This window comes from Monodelphis domestica, chromosome 2 (genome assembly GCF_027887165.1).
Source record: "Monodelphis domestica isolate mMonDom1 chromosome 2, mMonDom1.pri, whole genome shotgun sequence".
Taxonomy (NCBI): Eukaryota; Metazoa; Chordata; class Mammalia; order Didelphimorphia; family Didelphidae; genus Monodelphis; species Monodelphis domestica.
This window is the reverse complement of record NC_077228.1, coordinates 139,766,565-139,786,197: the sequence shown is the minus strand read 5'-3', so window position 1 is coordinate 139,786,197 and position 19,633 is coordinate 139,766,565. Positions and strand designations below refer to the sequence as shown.

General features: G+C 39.2%; 1 protein-coding gene across 1 annotated transcript in view; it reads right to left on the bottom strand.

The window, feature by feature from the left end:
* The window catches only part of SMYD3 (SET and MYND domain containing 3), a 1,068,189-nt gene extending 1,050,827 nt beyond the window's left edge, over positions 1-17,362 (bottom strand). Inside the window, exon 1 of the mRNA XM_056816053.1 lies at positions 17,085-17,362. Coding sequence (XP_056672031.1) covers positions 17,085-17,248 — 164 coding nt within the window. The 5' untranslated portion in view covers positions 17,249-17,362. The remainder of the gene's footprint in view (positions 1-17,084) is intronic.
* Between the last annotated feature and the right edge of the window lie 2,271 nt (positions 17,363-19,633).

Here is a 19,633-nt window from a genome sequence, read left to right as displayed (position 1 = left end):
GTCTGCTTTTACTGTGTATTTTCTAATCTAATTAAATGGTGCATTTAAAATCATAATATATCACTTCATCCCAATGAAGATGTACAATCTACATTACATCCAAAGGATGCTCCTGCTCTTACTATGTATTTTCTAATTTAACTAAATGGTATATTTAAATCACATGTGAGTGAAAGTGAATAAATGACACAATATAAGGGGAATGGTTAAGAAGGAGCATAGTCTAAGTAGGTGGCAATAGGAGCCAAAGATTAAATAAATCATACTCCTATTAAGATGAGAGCTCAGAAAGGTAACAGCTGGGGCACAAGTGAAAGCCAACAGCCCAACAGAGTTCCAAGAGAGCAGTTTGGGCAATCAGTCATCCATGAGGGCAGGGTGGTGTGCTAATAAGGGCACTTGCTGCCTGGGTGATACAGATGAGGGAAGAGCACAAGCAGAAATTTCAGTTAGCAGCCCACAGCAATCATAATAAAAATTACCAAATTCCAGGAGATAAAGGAAAAGGACATCTCTAAGAAATCCTCAAAGTATATTGGGGGATGGAAGAAGGGAAAGGGAAAGGGAAAGGGAAGGGAAGGGAAGGGGGAAGGGGAAGGGGAGGGAAGGGGAAGGGGAGGGAAGGGAAGGGAAAGGGGAAGGGGAAGGGGAAGGGGAAGGGGAAGGGAAGGGGAAGGGGAAGGGGAAGGGGAAGGGGAAGGGGAAGGGGAAGGGGAAGGAGGAAGGGAAGGAAGGGAAGGGAAGGAAGGGAAGGGAAGGGAAAGGGAAAGGAAAGGGAAAGGGAAAGGGAAAGGGAAAGGGAAAGGGAAAGGGAAGGGAAAGGGAAAGGGAAAGGGAAGGGAAAGGGAAGGGAAGGGAAGGGAAGGGAAGGAAGGGAAGGGAAGGGAAGGGAAAGGGAAAGGGAAAGGGAAAGGGAAAGGAAAGGGAAAGGGAAAGGGAAAGGGAAAGGGAAAGGGAAAGGGAAAGGGAAAGGGAAAGGAAAGGGAAAGGGAAAGGGAAAGGGAAAGGGAAAGGGAAAGGGAAAGGGAAAGGAAAGGAAGGGAAGGGAAGGGAAGGGAAGGGAAGGAAGGGAAGGGAAGGGAAGGGAAGGGAAGGGAAGGGAAGGGAAGGGAAGGGAAAGGGAAGGGAAGGAAGGGAAGGGAAGGGAAGGGAAGGAAGGGAAGGGAAGGGAAGGAAAGGGAAAGGGAAAGGGGAAAGGGAAAGGGAAAGGGAAAGGGAAAGGGAAAGGGAAAGGGAAAGGGAAAGGGAAAGGGAAAGGGAAAGGGAAAGGGAAAGGGAAAGGGAAAGGGAAAGGGAAAGGGAAGGGGAAGGGAAAGGGAAAGGGAAGGGAAGGGAAGGGGAAGGGGAAGGGGAAGGGGAAGGGGAAGGGAAGGGAAGGGAAGGGAAGGGAAGGGAAGGGAAGGGAAGGGAAGGGAAGGGAAGGGAAGGGAAGGGAAGGGAGGGAAGGGAAGGGGAAGGGAAGGGAAGGGAAGGGAAGGGAAGGGAAGGGAAGGGAAGGGAAGGGAAGGGAAGGGAAGGGAAGGGAAGGGAAGGGAAGGGAAGGGAAGGGAAAGGGAAGGGAAGGGAAGGGAAGGGAAGGGAAGGAAGGGAAGGGAAGGGAAGGGAAGGGAAGGGAAGGAAGGGAAGGGAAGGGAAGGGAAGGGAAGGGAAGGGAAGGGAAGGGAAGGGAAGGGAAGGGAAGGGAAGGGAAGGAAGGGAAGGGAAGGGAAGGGAAGGGAAGGGAGAAAGGAAAGGAAAGGAAAGGAAGGAAGGGAAGGGAAGGGAAGGGGAAGGGAAGGGAAGGGAAGGGAAGGGAAGGGAAGGGAAGGAAGGGAAGGGAAGGGAAGGGAAGGGAAGGGAAGGGAAGGGAAGGAAGGGAAGGGAAGGGAAGGGAAGGGAAAGGGAAGGGAAGGGAAAGGGAAGGGAAAGGAAGGGAAGGGAAGGGAAGGGAAGGGAAGGGAAGGGAAGGGAAGGGAAGGGAAGGGAAGGGAAGGAAGGGAAGGAAGGGAAGGGAAGGGAAGGGAAGGGAAGGGAAGGGAAGGGAAGGGAAGGGAAGGAAGGGAAGGGAAGGGAAGGGAAGGGAAGGAAGGGAAGGAAAGGAAAGGAAAGGAAAGGAAAGGAAGGAAAGGAAAGGAAAGGAAAGGAAAGGAAAGGAAAGGAAAGGAAAGGAAAGGAAGGAAAGGAAAGGAAAGGAAAGGAAAGGAAAGGAAAATATTTGTACTCTTGCTATTATTGACTAGGCATTTCTATCTATAAAATCAATGTAGATCAAGTGACAGCCATATCATCTTACTGCTAACTGTAACAAAGCACTTGCCTCAGCATCCTCTACCTATTACATCAACATCCCCAGTTTCTTTAATCAGTCCTCATATGGCATAATCTCAAGGGTCCTTATAATCCTACTCATGCTTCTCTGGATGCGCTCCAATTTACCAACATTTCTCTTAAAAAATGTCATTCAGAACTGAACTCAAAATTCTGAATATGGTCTGACTAGGGAAGAATACAAGAGAACTATTACCTCCCATATGCAATAAACCATTCCTCTCTCAATACAACCCAAGATTTCACTGGGTTGTTTTTTGGGTTGGTTGGTTGGTTTGTTTTATTGGGAGGGGCTGCCATGTTTTCTGGTATTATCCTCTGAAATCTCCAGTTCTTTTGCTAACATATGAAGTGCATAACAGGCATTTCATTAATGTTTGTTAACTATTTCCTAGTATCATCTTCTTCTTTTTTGTAATTATTATTGTTCCCCAAAAAAGCATTTTGAAATTTCAACTATGCAATACTCACTCAAACTGTGATAAGTTCTATCAGGAAAAAAAAAGCTTAAAATACTATTAGACCTATATATTCTAAAATATTTATAGCAGCACTTTTGTGGTAGCTAAAAATTAGAAATATGGTAGAAGCCCCATCAACTGTGGAATGGCTAAACAAATTGTGTTACATGACTATAATAGAATATTACTGTGTCATAAGAAATTATTTGGGAGATGAATAGAAAGACTCAAAGAGCTATATGGATTGATGAAGGTAAGTAGAGATAATACAAGTAAGCATGTATATACAATAACTACAATAATTGTGAATTCAAAACTACTCAACCCTGTTCAAACCATTCTTTAGAGAATGGGATTTGGCTATTTCCTGATCAATAACATAGATAGAGATACTTGGAATGACAGAATCAGGTCTTGGAAACTTCAATCTCCACCCTACTCAGGGTAACAGGATTTAGAAAGGGCTGCAGCAAAGCTCAAGATTTAATTATTTGAGAATATGGCCTTCAACAGACATGTGCAAAGGGGACAGACCTCTGGGCAGTCCTGGGTTAAGCTAGAGCCACCATTAGCACAGGTGAGACACAGGAAGTGAGGTAGAGGAGAGCTCAGGAGTGCTGGAACTTCCTGTGTGGAGGAGAGTGTGGTGGTTGGAGCCTGGTGCTTAGAGTGGAGGCCCTCAGACTGTTTCTCCATTTTGGTCACGTGAGTGATAGGGACTGATCTCTTTTCTTTGCCTCGGCTATCCAAGGCCTTAGGCCTTTGGCCCAGCCTAAGCAGAGTAGGTATTTAAGCCCTATTCCCTTCTCTCCCCTTTCTCTCTCTCCCTTTCTCTCTCTCCCTTTCTCTCTCTCTCTCTCTCTCTCTCTCTCTCTCTCTCTCTCTCTCTCTCTCTCTCTCTCTCTCTCACATACCTTTCTTCCTACTGTTTATAATTAAAAACTCCATAAAAGATTGACTGCTGACTTGAGTTTTCATTTAGGAATTACTTAGCTGAATTCCTTGGCGACCTTAAATTAATACATATCAATCTTTTAAAGTGATTTCCATATCACATAATATACATTGGAAGAACTACACACTAAAAAATCAAAAGTAAATTTAAGGAAATCATAGAGATCAAGTAGGAGTTGAATGAAGAAAAATATAAGAGGACATGTACTCCAAACCTACCCCTTTGTGGAAGTGGGAAGTGCACAGAAGTTAAACATTGCATGTATTTTCAGTCTTTTTTAATGCCAATCAGTTGGGCTGATTTTTGCCCCTCTCTAAAAATACTTTTTGTCATATAGGATGGCTCTCTGAGAGGGGAAAGGAAGAGGGATATATAAGGTAACTATGGTGATATAAGAAAAAAGAAATACCATAAAAACTTTTTTAAATATATTTTTAGGGAAAATTCCTTTTTTTTTTTTGTTTGACATAAGGGAAATTTTTTAAACAATTATATCTATCCTAAAGTAGAACAAACTGGCCCTAGATGGGGTTTCCCATTCAATTTACAACAACCAATATTTATTAAAAGTCAACTGTGGGTACAGCTAGGTGGTTCAGTGGATAAAGAACCAGGTCTGGAGAAGGGACTCCTGGGTTCAAATCTGACCTCAGGCACTTCTTAACTATATGACCTGGGCAAATCACTCAACCCCAATTGCCTGGTCCTTACCACTCTTCTGCCTTATCCATTCTAAGACAGAAAGTAAGGATTTGGGGGGTGGGAGGGAAGCCTACTATGTACAAGGCACCAAACTAGGCTTTAGGCATACAAAGAAAATATCAAGCAATTTCTGTTTCAGGAAATTTCTGTTTTACTGAGGAGTTACATGTACCCAGACAAATAAGAGCAAATCAATCAATAAATATGTATTAAGGACCTACTAAGTTTTAGGCACTGTTCTGGATGATAGAAATACAAAGACAAAAATGAACTGATTTCTACCCTCAAAGAACTTATAGTCTATAAAAGGGAAACATACTTACACTCATATTAATATAAAGTAATTTTTTTAATGAGGTAAGAGACAGGTCAGAAAAAGCCTTGGGTAAGAAATAGAATTTGATGTGAGCTTTGAAGGAAATTTCAGATCAGAGGCAAAAATGAGGAGGAACCACTTCCAGGCAGAGGGGATGGCCAGAGAAAGTCAGAATGCTGATGAAAGCATATGCTTTTTCAATTGTTTATTTGTGTTTGTGTTTGGGGGTTTTGGTTTTATAGGATTACTCACTCAAAAAATAAACAATATGAAAATGTGTTTTGCATGATAATACATGTACATCCCAGATCAAATCACCTACTAGCACTAGGAAGGAAGGGAGGGAGGGTGATAACTTGGGAAAACGTGTGTGAAACTGTATTACAAGTAACCGGTAAAAACAAAATAAAAGTAATAAAAGACCAAAAAAAGTTTTTTTAAAGAAAACCCCAAGTTCTGGTTTTAAAAGATTGTTCTATTACAAAAATGAATCATATGGAAATTGGTATCAAGTAATAACACTTATATAACCCAGTGGAATTGCTTGTCAGCTCCAGGAGCAGGCAAGGGAAGAGGGGAGAGAAAGAACATAAATCATGTAACCAGGGAAAAATATTTTTTAAATTAATGAATTTTTAAAAAACAGGCTCAGGAACCCCAGGTTCAGAACTGGAAAAAAAAATGTCAAATGGAGTCCCAAAGTCAGATATGCTTGAAAAAATGGCAAAAATAACAAGGAAGGGGTTGAAACTGAGCAGAGCTCAGAAGAAAATTAAGTTTTTCTAAAGGGAAATTGTGAAGAAAGTGGTTTACCAGAATGGGGAATCTGCAAAAACTCAAATGTGTACCATAAGTCTGCCAAATGCACGAACCTGCTAGTAAGGCAGGTTGGCTATAATGTAGAGTACATGAAAGGAGAAACAAAATAAATCTCAAAAGGTGGGTAGAAGCTAGATTGTGGGGGGCTTTAAATACCAGTCTCACAAATTTCTATTTAATGCTAGACAAGAATTTTTCAACTTTGTTTTAAACTGAGATTTTCAAGAGGTCCATGAGATCAAATGAGATATTCATTAAGTGTTTAGACTAGTGGACACGGTATGCATATAAATATTTCTTCTTTTCACCTTCCTCTTCCTCTGCCTCATCACGGATAGACTTCAAGGGGTTAAAAAATTGTTTGTGAAAATGGATGGGAGAAAAATTACACTTTTATTTTCACTTACCTCAAAATGAAATTTAGGATTTCCTTTCATTATAAGCTATTTTTATTTTATTCTGAGAAGAAATCCACAGGTTTCCCTAGACCACCAGCAAGGCATGGACATCCTAGACTAGAAGCAATAGGAACCCACTGATGATGAAGTAGGATAGTGATACGATTGCACCTAAGTCTTAGGAAAATTAGTTTGGCATTTGTGGGGAAGATGGATTGGAGAAGGGAAGAGACAATTAACAAGGAGATGTAGTAGGTCTCTTCAAGCAGAAGCTGGTGGAACAAAGGTCTGGAATGTTGTAAAGGGATTTCCTATTCACATGGGGTCAGTTCTGAGATTCCAACCTAGGGGTGGTATGCTTCTGTAATCTATGTACCACCAGGGTGGCTGAGGGTGAGCTGCAGTGGGGCTGAAGCTGACTGTCCAATCTGGTAAGCCCTTGGGAGCTGAGGGAAATGCTGCCTAAGGCATAATGAAGAAGCAGCCCAGGTCAAAAAAAAAAATGGAATAGTTCAAAGCTTCTATGCCAATTAGTATTATCCCAAAATTCAAGAATACTCAGAATACTGATCCCATAATTCTGTGTATGCATGTACAATGATTACTTTTTTTTAACCATAACTTTCTAGCTTAATAATAACTAAGTAATAAATAAGGGCTAGACAAATGGAATTAAGTGACCTGCCTAAAGTCACATGGATAGGAAGTATCTGAAGCTAGATTTGAACCCAGATTCTACCCCCACCCCCCAACTCCAGGTCTGGTACTCTATCCACTGGTCCATCTATCTCCCCTCTATATTTACTTTTGATCATAAATTAGTGTCAACTCAGAGGAAAGAAGAGATCCTATCTATTAGCAAGCAGTGAACAGAACCTAGCACAATGCCATATATATTATATGTATTATAAAAAATAATAATTGGCAAGTTATAAAAATAGATAGGAAAACTTACCAATACAGATTCAAAACTGTTCAGATACTTTTGATAGATGTAATCACAAGTATCTTCAGTGATAAAGTGAAGTGAAGCTCAAATGTGAACTTTCCTTCAGGACTGGGTGCAAGGATGCTAAAGAGACTCATTATAAAAAATAAAATATTTCTTGAAATATATAAGGATAACAAGGATTTCTAATTCTAAGGGAGTCTAAATCCACCCAAATAAACTCCCAGGTTCCACAAGGAACCACTTCTCCTGTGTTTCACAGGTTACAGTAATCCTCCCTGATCTGACCAACCCAAATTTATACTATTCTAAATAAAAACTACCACTATCATCCTTATAATTCTTAACTTCACCTTCCAGTTATAAAATAACAAAAGCTAACTGGTTGAGTCTCAACAAGAATCACATTAGGACTCTGAGACTCAGTCCAAACCAAAGACCAGGTTTTTCTTTGGTCTTCTCAGAGTTAAACTGGTCTATAAAAACCACAAAGATAGTCAAGGGTTTCCCAAGTTGGGAAAGGAAAACACTAAGTTCCTTCAGGTCTTTCCCTCAGACAGAGAGGGAGGCAAAGATGTTACCTCCTCCAGTCCTGAGAGAGAGAGTCTCTGAGAGTGTGTCTCTGCCAACTGCCAGAGACCAACTCCCAACTGCCAGGGAGAGTAATTAACACAGAAAAAAGGTTATAACTGTCAACATTTGAAATTGACATGCTCTCTCAGCTCTGCTTCAAACTCTAATTCTATCTCAAGCCAGCCACTCTACTTCTTATCTCTAAACTAATAAGACAATACTTACTTCCTAATATCATCCATATGATATCTAAGACTTTATAATAAGTTTAGTCACTAATATCTTATGTTATGATCATATACTTTGTGAGGGACCTTTAGAAAAAGACCCATATTCTCTCATCACAAATAAGACTCAGACACAAAGTAAGTTTTAATGAGAAATTATAATTCTTAACAATTTAACTTGTTTTTTTCTTTTTACATTTGTTATTATATTCATTACTGAGGAAATACTGACAGACATGTACAATAATCCCATGAAATGAAACAGCAAGGATAGGTTATAATCTACACCTGGAAGAGAATGCCAAACATCCATGAGATCAAAGATCCAGCCAAGTATTCAGATAGAAATACAGTCACTATGGCTACATTTGTGGAGTAAGGAAAACTAACTGAAGGACCAAGAATAAAGAGAACAGGAAAAAGGAATAAGCAATAAGAAGGGAGAGCCGATATTATAGAAGGCATGAGTATAGGTAATGAAAGAAAAAAAAACCACAAGATTCTAACACAAAGTAAGTTTTAATCAAAAATTATAATTCTTAACAATTTAATTTGGTCTTTTTTTAGCTCTTGTGTATGTGAGACTACTACTAGTCTCTCTTCACTGTAAGTCTAGTTTTTCTAAAGTATTCATTTTAAAATGTGTATCACTCTTCATTACCTCTACAATACATTCAGATTCTTTAGTTTGACATACAAAGGCCACCCCAATCTGATCCTACCCCCATATACTTTTTTTCCTTTAAACTTCCTTAGCTCACACTCTTATATATGTGTTACCATTTGTTTTTATTATATATATATATATATATATATATACAAAATATAACAACTTTTCAATTCACTCACTTCTCCTCCCTTTCAGACCAACTAGTCCTATCCCTTCTTCACAAATTCCTGATTCTCTAACTTCTCTTATCCTGTTACCCTCCCTTCCCCACTTAGCACCTTTCTGGTCCTTTAAGGCATAGCTCCAAAACTGCTTATGGAGACAACAATGGTTTCGTGATTGTCCCAATGGAAAGTAAGCTTGTTTAACTCATTTGACGTTTGTTTCCTTCCTCATACCACTGAGATCTGAAAGGTCTTTGGGGGATCTGAGGGGCTACGTGCCTTACGCAGATTCACGAAACTAGCCATGGGACAGAAGAAGGATTTGAACCAAAGTGGCCCTGACTTCCAGATGGGTTCTCCATCCACTAGACCACACTGCCTTCACAGAGAGATACTGGTATAAGTATCAAGATATACAGATATAGGTATAGAGATGCGGATACAAATGATCTAGACATAGATGAAGATACATCAGTGACAAAGATGATATAGATAAAGATATGGAGATCAGATAAAGCTGAAGAGAAATTCATCTTATATAATTATAGTACAGAATGCAAAAATCTATTCTATAGTGCTACATATTTCTGTATATTGTTTGTAGGTGGGGGGGGTATATGTAAAATTTCTCCCACCTATACTGTAAATTTTTTTAACCCCTTACCTTCCGTCTTAGAATCAATACTGTACATTAGTTCCAAGGCAGAAGAGTGGTAAGGAAGACACTCCCGAAGGATTTATGTAAAAGAATGCTATCTACATTGAGAGAAAGAACTATGGGAGTAGAAATGCAAAAGCAAAACCTATGACCTCACTTATCACATGTATATATGGGGATGTGATTTGGGATTTAGGCTTTAAAAAAATAACTCTATAGCAAAAATGAATAATATGGAAATAGGTGAGAGTGATAACATTTATACAACCCAGTGGAATTGCTTGTCAACTCTGAGAGATGGGAGAGAAGAGGGGAGGGGAAAAAAATGAATCATGTAACCATGGGAAAAAATTTAGAAATTTTTTTTAAAAAGAGTGGTAAGGACTAGGCTCTGGGGGTTAAGTGACTTGTTCAGGTCACATGGCTAGAAAGTATCTGATGCCAGATAGGAACCTAAGATTTCCCATCTCTAGGCCTGGCTCTCAATCCACTGAGCCACCCAGCTGCCTCCTCGACTATAAACTTCTCAAGAAAAGGAGATTTGTTTTAAATTTTGTCTCTCACTGTCAGTATTTAGAACAATGCCTTGTATAACAGGTACCTAATCAGCACTTGATAATTGACCACTTGATCATTAAAGTAAATAATAATTAAATTAAATTAAATTAAATTAAACAAATAAGGTGGCCACCTGGATTCAAATATCAAATCCTACAATGTGCAAAGTGAAGAGATGATGACCAGTTGGAAGCATAGGTCAAAGTCTATGAAAACTTCGGATCAGTAACACCAACATACACAACTGAAGTGACAAGATAGTCTTCAGTAATAGGATTCTGGAGGCCAGTCACTCCAAAAAGCATCAAATCTACAGCTCATCTGCCTGGGCTGGGGATATCCTGAGAATTGTATGACACCATCCTGTAAGATGAAATGAAGAAAGGAGGCAAGCAGTTAGAAATGTAGGGGGTGGGGGTATTCTGAAGAAATCAACACTCTCAGTGGTCCAAAAGACTAGGTAAGGGGTCAGCTGGGTAGCTCAGTGGATTGAGAGCCAGGCCTAGAGATGAGAGGTCCCAGGTTCAAATCTGACCTCAGATACTTCCTAGCTGGGTGAACCTGGGCAAGTCACTTCATCCTCATTGCCTAGCCTTTACCACTCTTCTGCCTTAGAACCAATACAAAGTATTAATTCTAAGACAGAAAGTAACGGTTTAAAAAAATTTAAAAAAAACTAGGTAAGCTTCATGAGAACAGGAAGCACATCTTAACTATCTTCACATCTAACATACTGACTGGCACAGAATAGATGCTTACTTAATGATTGCCAAAGGAATGATCACAAAGACTACCTTGGTTTGGGGCAATCAGAGAGGAGGAATATCTGATTTCTACCACGGCTCTAACCACAAAGTGCCTCCCCTCCAAAAAAAAAACTATAAAATATGAACAACTTGAATCATCATTCGTGATCCATGTACTAAAGATGGCCATTTAATGCAATCCTTGCCAATCAGTTTGGACAGGGAGAATATGACCATATAAGTGAAAAAATAATATTATCCAGAAATACTCTCTTATTTCACTAATGCCAGAAGAATATAGAAATTCATAATACCCTAGAAAAGAATAAATCCTTTCTGACCTATACAACTTTAGAGATCCATTCTTCTTTAGGTCCAGAATTAAATGACTTCATGTTTCTATAAAAACTCTAACACCATAAGGGTACTTTAAAAGCATTTAGAAATCATAAAATGGGGATAAGTGTTAGAAGCTGGGGAAAAAAGGAGCTTCCAGGACCTCAATCTACACTTCCCAGTTAGGAAAAGCAGTAGAACCAAATTTAAATGTAACTGGGAAATAGTGAACAAAATAAATAAAAACATAATAGAATACAGATAATAGTAAGGTGTGGCTTTCTAAGTCAACATAAGGTTGTTAGGAATTTAGTGACTTCCTTTTTTTCAGCTTGGTATCTCGGGAGGTAATGCAGATCACAGATTTTTTTAAATCTGTCAAAAATCATTTGAACTGGAAGATTTCAATTTCTGCACTGACTCTGAACACCTATCACCTCCTCCCTTCCTAAGATTCATTTTCATCTCCTATTTTTCTGAACTTTTTAAGAGATTAAGGAAATGCAAGCTTGTCGCTACAACAAATACCCTCAGTGTTCTCCTCCCTAACTCACCCCTACCAAAAAAATCCCAATGATTCCTGTGAAGAACAAATAAATAAGAAATAAAAAGGAAATATAATGTATACTCATTTTTTTTTAACCCCACTGTCCAATTCCCATCAAATCCACCGACGGCATCTCCTTCTCCATACTCTTCCCCTGTAAGATTAGAAGCAACTCGAAATCACTCTTTAATGATGAAAAAAGCAGAAGATGGTGGAAACCTGGTTTAAATTTCTTCACTAAGGAAAATAAATCTACTGTAACAGTCATGAAAATAAGCACAAATCCATGTAACCCAGAGAGAGTCAAAATGACTTCAGGTAAACTTAATGAAAGTGGGTCAGTGAGCCTAAGGAAAGGCTGGACAAATATGTTCTACCTTTTATTCTGACCTCAGATTCAAGAGAATATTTATGAAGAATACTCATTCATTAATATTCCCCTTATTTAATAATATAGGCAAATATTTTGTGTTCTATAACTATTAAAATGGAAAGCAAGAATTAAAAAGAAAAAATTTCTTTTTTTTTTAAACTATCATATTTGTAAGACTATTGTGATGATTTGGGGTCTAGTCTGCCTTAAAAAAATCTTTGTGTATGAATCATCCACCAATTAGATTATAAGCAATTTGACAAGCTAGGACTATTTTTTTCTCCATCTTTGTATGTTTAGCACCTAGCACAGTATGTGGTTAGCACTTAATGGTTGGCAAACTAAATAATCAAAAATTTAATATTTTAGCTCTCTACCATCCACATTGTTTCCAAAGTAGATCTCAAAGCAAACCACACCCCACTTCTTCCTCTCCCTAGAAAGTCTTTAATAACTGACCCAATATGAAGGTTCATTCCTACATTTGGCATTCCCTGCCCCCAACATTATAATAATAATAATACTAACAGCAGCTAGTAATTACGTAGCCCTTTAAGGTTTGCAAAGCCCTTGCATATGATCTTATTTGATCTTCATCACATTTGGAGTGCTATTACTATAGCTATTTTGTAAATAAGGAAACTGAGGCAAAAAGAGGTTAAGTGATTTGCACAGGATCACACACAGCTAATAAGTATCTTAAGATAGAATTTTAAGTCAGAATTTCCTGAATTCAAATCAAGCACTCTTGTGTTCAGACATTTCAGTCATGTCTGACTCTTTGTGACTCCACTTGGGGTTTTCTTTGCAAAGGCACTGGAGCAGGTTTGTCATTTTCTTCTCCAACTCACTTTACAGATGAGGAACAGAGATGAACCAGGTTAAATGACTTGCCCAGAGTCACACAGCTAGTGAGTACCTGAAGACAAATTTAAACTTAGGAAGATGAGATCTTCCTAACTCCAGGCCCAGCAGTATATTTACTATGCCACCTAGCTGCCCCAGCATCATCTGGCCTACCTTCCAATATACACTACCTTAACCCTCTACTTTTTAAGTTTTATGTTCTGTATGTTACTAATTGTCACAATAACATAGTAAATTGCTTTAAGGTATATATTTTTATATTTATTATAATAATTATATCTATTACAAATATAATTATAACATAAAATAATGTAAATTATATATGGTATACACATAAAAATTTTTTTCTGTACCCTTCCACTAGGGTTTATTATTTTTATAGTATCATCTCAGAGAAAAAGCAACTTATATTCACATAAAGCTGCAAAAGAGCTTACCTTTCAACTACTCCAGGATAAGGTAGTAGGAATATAATTATCTTTGTTTTACAGATAAAGAAACTGAGTCTTAGAGAGAATTAGCTAATAAATAGCAAGAATGAGCTGAGCCAGATCTTTCAATATTGTATAAATAATCTACAAACCTCTAACTTTTCCAAAATCCTCCTTTAATACTTATCTCCAGGGAATTCTTCAGTTAATAATTTTACACCACCAACACTGGAGTCTAGGAACAGGAATTCTTCCTTCAGATGCCATAAAAAATTCTCTAGCTACTTACTCATACAGGAGGCACCAAGTTATTTGTTAATAGTGATGATACTCTCCAGTACACTCCAGAGGAATCACATCACAAACTGATGCAGCCTACTGTGAACTCATTCAAATCCTGATCTCTGATAATCTAGCTACTAATTCATCATCATTTATTAATTCCAGGAGACTTCTGTTCCAGGGCCTAAATAATTTGCCAGGCTGATTTTATCTGCAAGATGACCCATATGCTCTATATTTTAAGAGAGAGACAGAGAGACAGAGAGACACAGAGAGACACACACAAAGAGAGAGAGACAGAGACAGAGAGAGAGAATTTTCAGAAACAATGTGAAATTTTCATCTTGGGATATGACCCTGAGGATTTAACAGGGAGAAAATCCCAAATATCACCTCTATGCTCTATGATTTATTTGAAAGACTAAAAATAACCTCATTGCAGTAGGTTCCAATCTGGTCTTCTAGCTTCTTCTCTCTTCAATCCACCCTCCAAATAACTCCAAATAAACATTTGGAGTTAAAATTCAAATCTGACCATATCTCTCTTTCCCTCTCATCAAAACAATTTTTTAAACTCTATTGGGCAGCTAGGTGGTGCAGTTGACAGAGTGCCTGGCCTGGAGTCAGAGAGTCCCAAGTTCAAATCAGGCCTCAGACACTTACTAGCCATATGAGCCTAGATAAATCACTTAACACTGTTGTCTCAGTTTCCTCATAGGGAAAATAACCTCGGAAAGGAAATGGCAAACCACTCTAATGTTTTTACTAAGAAAAGAAATGACTAAACAATAAAATTGCCCTTAGGGGGGGAAAATTTATTTTCAACTTGTAATTTAAAGTCCTCTATAATCTGGCTTCCACTTGCTTTTCCAGACTTATTTCATATTATTCCCCTTTTCTCAATCCAAGTGGCCTTCTAGCTGTTCACAGTGCTTTTGTCTCCTCCTCTGTGTCTACACTCCTAAAATCCCTCCACTTCCTTAAAGACACAGTTCAGATGGACTAACAAAAGATCTACCTAGATCCTCCCCATTGCTAGCATTTCTCCATTCTTGCCCCCTCACTGAATGTAAGCACTTAAAGAAAAAAGATGAGTTGTTTTCATCTTTGTATCCCTAGCACTTTGTAATCAACAGGCATTTAGAAACATGTATTTAATAAAATATCCAGGGCTGTAAGTGTCTGCTGTACATCTAAATCAAAACATAAAAAAAAGCAATTTGTTTTCAAGCTAGAAACAGCATGCCTGTATAATTTAGCTTCATTTCAAGAAAATAAATGGTTATTACTGCTTGGGAACTTTAAAATCAAAGTTATGAGTCAATTATGGAAGAGCAGAGAGGAGATCTTGGGTTCAAATTTGGTTTTAGATACTTCCAGTTGTATGAACTGGGGGTGGAGAGAAGGAAGGAAGGAAGGAAGGAAGGAAGGAAGGAAGGAAGGAAGGAAGGAAGGAAGGAAGGAAGGAAGGAAGGAAGGAAGGGAGGAAGGGAGGAAGGGAGGAAGGGAGGAAGGGAGGAAGGGAGGAAGGAAGGAAGGAAGGAAGGAAGGAAGGAAGGAAGGAAGGAAGGAAGGAAGGAAGGAAGGAAGGAAGGAAGGAAGGAAGGAAGGAAGGAAGGAAGGAAGGAAGGAAGGAAGGAAGGAAGGAAGGAAGGAAGGAAGGAAGGAAGGAAGGAAAGGAGGGAGGGAGGGAGGGAGGAAAAGATACAGGTTGAAAAAGGGAAAAGGTAAAAAGAAGAGAGAAGGGATCATGATGGGAGAGATTATTGAATGAATACCTAAGGAAAGAAAAATAAGTCCCTGTTATTTGGGTAATAGGAGGTAGGGGAAAGAATGAAGCTTGAGGGCTATAAGCCTAAACTCTTCACCATCCAGGATGGAAAGACCTGGATACATGCTTGTGTGACTGGATAAGTAAGACTTGGGCAATTCTCCAAGACTGCATATTAGAGATGAGTATTTTATTTGCCATGATAGAAAGAGGCTGCACACTAGGATTTTCCCACACTTCCAGAACCACAGGTCCAAGTTAAAAAACAAACAAAAATAAAACAAAACCAACAACTTTATATCTAGGATTAAAAGGAGGGACAGTACAGCAGTCAGAGAACCTGTCGTTTACCAGTTGAATGGTTTTAGGCAAATCATTTAATCTCTCTAAACTCTGTAAAATGAGAAAGTTGAACTAGATGGCCTTGATGGTCCCTTCCAATATTCTATAATTTTATGATCTAAAGAATTCACATAGATATATTGGGACTAAATCTATGATTTCATTGCTATAGGAAAACCCCTAAATTTCTACTAGTTCTGATAGGGACCTTCTTTGCAGTTTACTGTTAGAGACTTCAATTCTGCAATTTATAATCTTGGACATAGTGAGATACCTAAACCTTAGGCTAACTTTATTAGCTGTGGGACCCTGCACAAGTCACTTCCAAATACTTACTTGTACCTTTAAATTTTTTAATTACCAAGCACTTCATCTCTCATAAGGGTCCCACAGCCACTCTGAGGCAGAAATGAAACTAGAACCTAGGTCCTCCTAGATCCAAGGCTAGTTCTTTCTAAACACTATCTATTACCCACTACATGTCTATATATGTGAGTATATAGGTATAGTTTTAGGTATATATACATACATACATATATATATGAATGTGTGTGTGTATATACCTATGAGTATATACACACTCAGTGTATAATTGTAAGAGCTTAAACCTGCACCAAGGCTTTTGAGATACCCTGTACAAGTTGTGTGTGTATAAATACCTATAACAGTTAACATTCATTTAGCGCTAACCACGTGCATGGCACACTTTACAACTTTTATCTCACTTGAGCCACATAACAACCTTGGGAAAATTGGTGCTATTATTATCCCATTTTACAGATGAAGAAACTGAAGCAAACAGGTTAAGTGCCTTGACACACAGCTAGGAAGTGTCAGAAGTCTGATTTGACTTCAGGTGCATGTGTGCACTAATAGACATACACACACACAGGCACATTCTCTCTCTCTCTCTGATTCTTACTGACTCTGTCTCTCTGGCTCGGTCTCTCCCTCTGTCTGTCTGTCTGTCTGTCTCTCTCTCTCTCTCTCGCTCTCTTTCCCTCTCTCTGTGTCTGTATTCCAAAACAGCACAGCCTAGGAAAGCACGACCAAAGGCACTTCCTTCCAGGCACCGGCCTTTTTTCCCTCCCCAAATCTAGTTGCCCAAATCAGAGAGCTTCTACGGGAGGCTCTCCCCCAATCCGGAGCGCCTGCCCCTCCTCCTGGGTGGGTCATTTTAGCTAATTCCCGCCCTCCCCTCCGTCAGTTGCCGACTAAACTATCTCCGCCCCCTTTCCCAGGTGGAATCCCCCATCTCATCCCCACCAACTTGCCTCTGCACATCGCTACCTATCCTACCCCAAAGAAGGGACAAGAACTGGGTAGACTACAGATAAGGGTAAAGAGGCCAGAATTAGACAGGTGTTTCCCAAGAACGCACGTCTCTCTCCGGGGTCCCTTTAAACACGTGGGTTGGGCGCCTAAGGATTGGGACCAGAGGGGTGGTTCCGCCTCCAGCCAGAGTGCTAGGATCAAGTCCCCTTCTCCCAATGTCCTTTCAAGGAACTGGAGAAGGGCATGCCCTTTCCCGCCTCCCATCTCCAGAACATTCGGCGCTCCCCTTCTTACTTCCATCTTTCCTCCCCTTGCTACATCCCTGGACACACACAGGTGAGCAAGTTTGCTCCATACCTGCACAGGCAACGCTCGCACACGACTCCCAGGCTCTCTTTGCACACTGTGTAAGCCAAGGGCTCCGATCTGAAGAGCAATTCCCCAGGCCGCAGAGAAGCCAGAGCCCGGAGTCCGTTCCCCCTGCTCGGACTCCAGAATTTCTCCAGCTTGGGTTTCTCCATCTTCTCTCCAAGCTTTAGAGCCGCACGCTCAAACCTCTTCTCCACTAGCTGAGCTAAGACTCCCGGGCTTCCAGGGCACCCGCGCCTGCGCCTTACACTCGCGTATAGACAAGGTGGGCGGGGCCTGTTTCCACCACTAAATCAGTCTACTGAGCATGCCTGAGGCCAGACAGCACTAGTCCTGTGGCAGATGTTTTCCTAGAACTGCCATGCAATGAGTATGGCATTCTAGTGCTCTGTCCTTGCTGTTGTGCTCTCCTTGATCCTGGCTGTCTTGTCTCTGGGGAAATTGCATTACTTCAAGTTTAACAATTACCTGATGAAGAGTCAGGAAGCAGGAAACTAGGCAAGAGATATCTAGATCAAGACATTAGATTTGCACTACTGGGGAGTAGAAAGCCAAGCTTCAAAGTTCTGTAATTTTCCAGATTTTTCATTGTAGATAGATAGATAGATAGATAGATAGATAGATAGATAGATAGATAGATAGATAGATAGATAGATAGATAGATAGATAGATAGATAGATAGATCCACAGATAGATAAGATATATATATATATATGTATTGCTTATATTCTTTATTTTTGGCAACCCCTTCCCTAAGCCCCTCTCTTCTTCCCACTGCTCCATTGGGGAAAAAAGTGAAATCTTTGTAACAGCTGTGCATAATCAAGAGAAACAAATTCTCACATAGGCATATTTGAAAACATATGTGTACATGCACATATGCATACATATATGTTTGTGTTTCTATGGAATTAAATTGAAAATTATTTGTCAGTTCCTGGTCAACAGTGACATATTATGTTATATTATGATGTTACCTTATGTTATATTACCTCAAGTTACCTTTTATTGTGTTATATTGTTATATTCAGTCCAGAATCTTTATATGTCTGTTGGACATCCCATAGAGACCTTAACCAACATAATTCCAAAATAGAACTCATTAACTTTCCCTCTAATACCCCTTTTCTCTTCCTAGAGGCAATATGACCTACTAATGATTTGGTCATACCTATATATTCAGAATATTTAAATGTATCTGTGTTTCATCTATGTGAAAATTCCCTTTCATCCATATCTTTTCAGAAGTTTACCCAGAGTGGGGGTTCTAAAGATCTCACTCAATTTCTTCTAAAATCGAAAGGATAACAATACTAGTTATATATTTGCAATTTGCTTATATTCACTATTCCCATCTCCATAGCCTTCTCAATATTATGTATTTTTAATTCTTCAAATATGGTTGAATTCCATGACTCAATTCCATATAGCAACAAGTAGGATGTTGGTATTAAAAAGATGACCTTCAGCAGCATATATACTAAAATTAGAATAATATCAAGAAAATTAGCTTAGCCCCCATGTAAGAATGAAATGAAATACAAAAAACTGGAAACTAAGAGAGCACCTATTGAGTTGGTTGGGGGGGGGGGAGGGTGGAGGAGAACAGAATTCTGCTATATAATTCTGGTATACGAATGAAATGGAATGTTATTGAGTCATAAGAAATAATGACAAAGGTGGATTCAGAGAAACCTGGAAAGATGTTTAAAAATAGAGAAAAATAATAAATATTGAAGGAGATGTGGCAAAATTGGGACACTAATACACTGCTGGTGGAATTGTGAATTGATTCAACTATTCTGGAAGGCCATTTGCAATTATGCCCAAAGGGCTTTCTGCCTGCCCTTTGATCCAGCCATATCATCGTTTGTACCCTAAAGAGATAATAAGGAAAAATATTTGTACAAAAATATTTATAGCCACTCTCTTTGTTATGCCAAAAAATTGGAAAATGAGGAGGTGTCCCTCTTTTGGGGAATGGCTGAACAAATTGTGGTATCTGATGGAGACGAAATACTATTGGGCTAAAAGGAACAATAAATTGCTTGATTTCAATATGAGCTGGAAAGACTTCCATGAACTGATGAGGAATGAAATGAGCAGAACCAGAAGAACATTGTACACAGAGACTGAAACATTGTGGGACCATCAAATGTAATAGACTTTGCTACTGATAACAATGTAGTGATCCAGGACAGTTCTGAGGGATTTATGAGAAAGAATGCTCTCCACATCCAGAGAAAGAACTATGGGAGTAGAAATGTAGAAGAAAAGCATTTGCTTGATCACATGGTTCAATGGAGATAAGATTAGGGATGTAGAATCTAAAGGATCACTCTATTGCAAATATGAATAATGGAAATAGGTTTTGAACAATGATACATGTGGAATTGCTTGTCAGCTCCTAGAGGGAGGAGGGAAGAAGGGTGGGAAAAATCATGAATCACGGAACCATGGAAAAATATTCTAGATAAATAAAATATGTTTAAAAAGAAACTCTTCTTTTGTCCTAAACAAAACACCAGTCCTCCTCC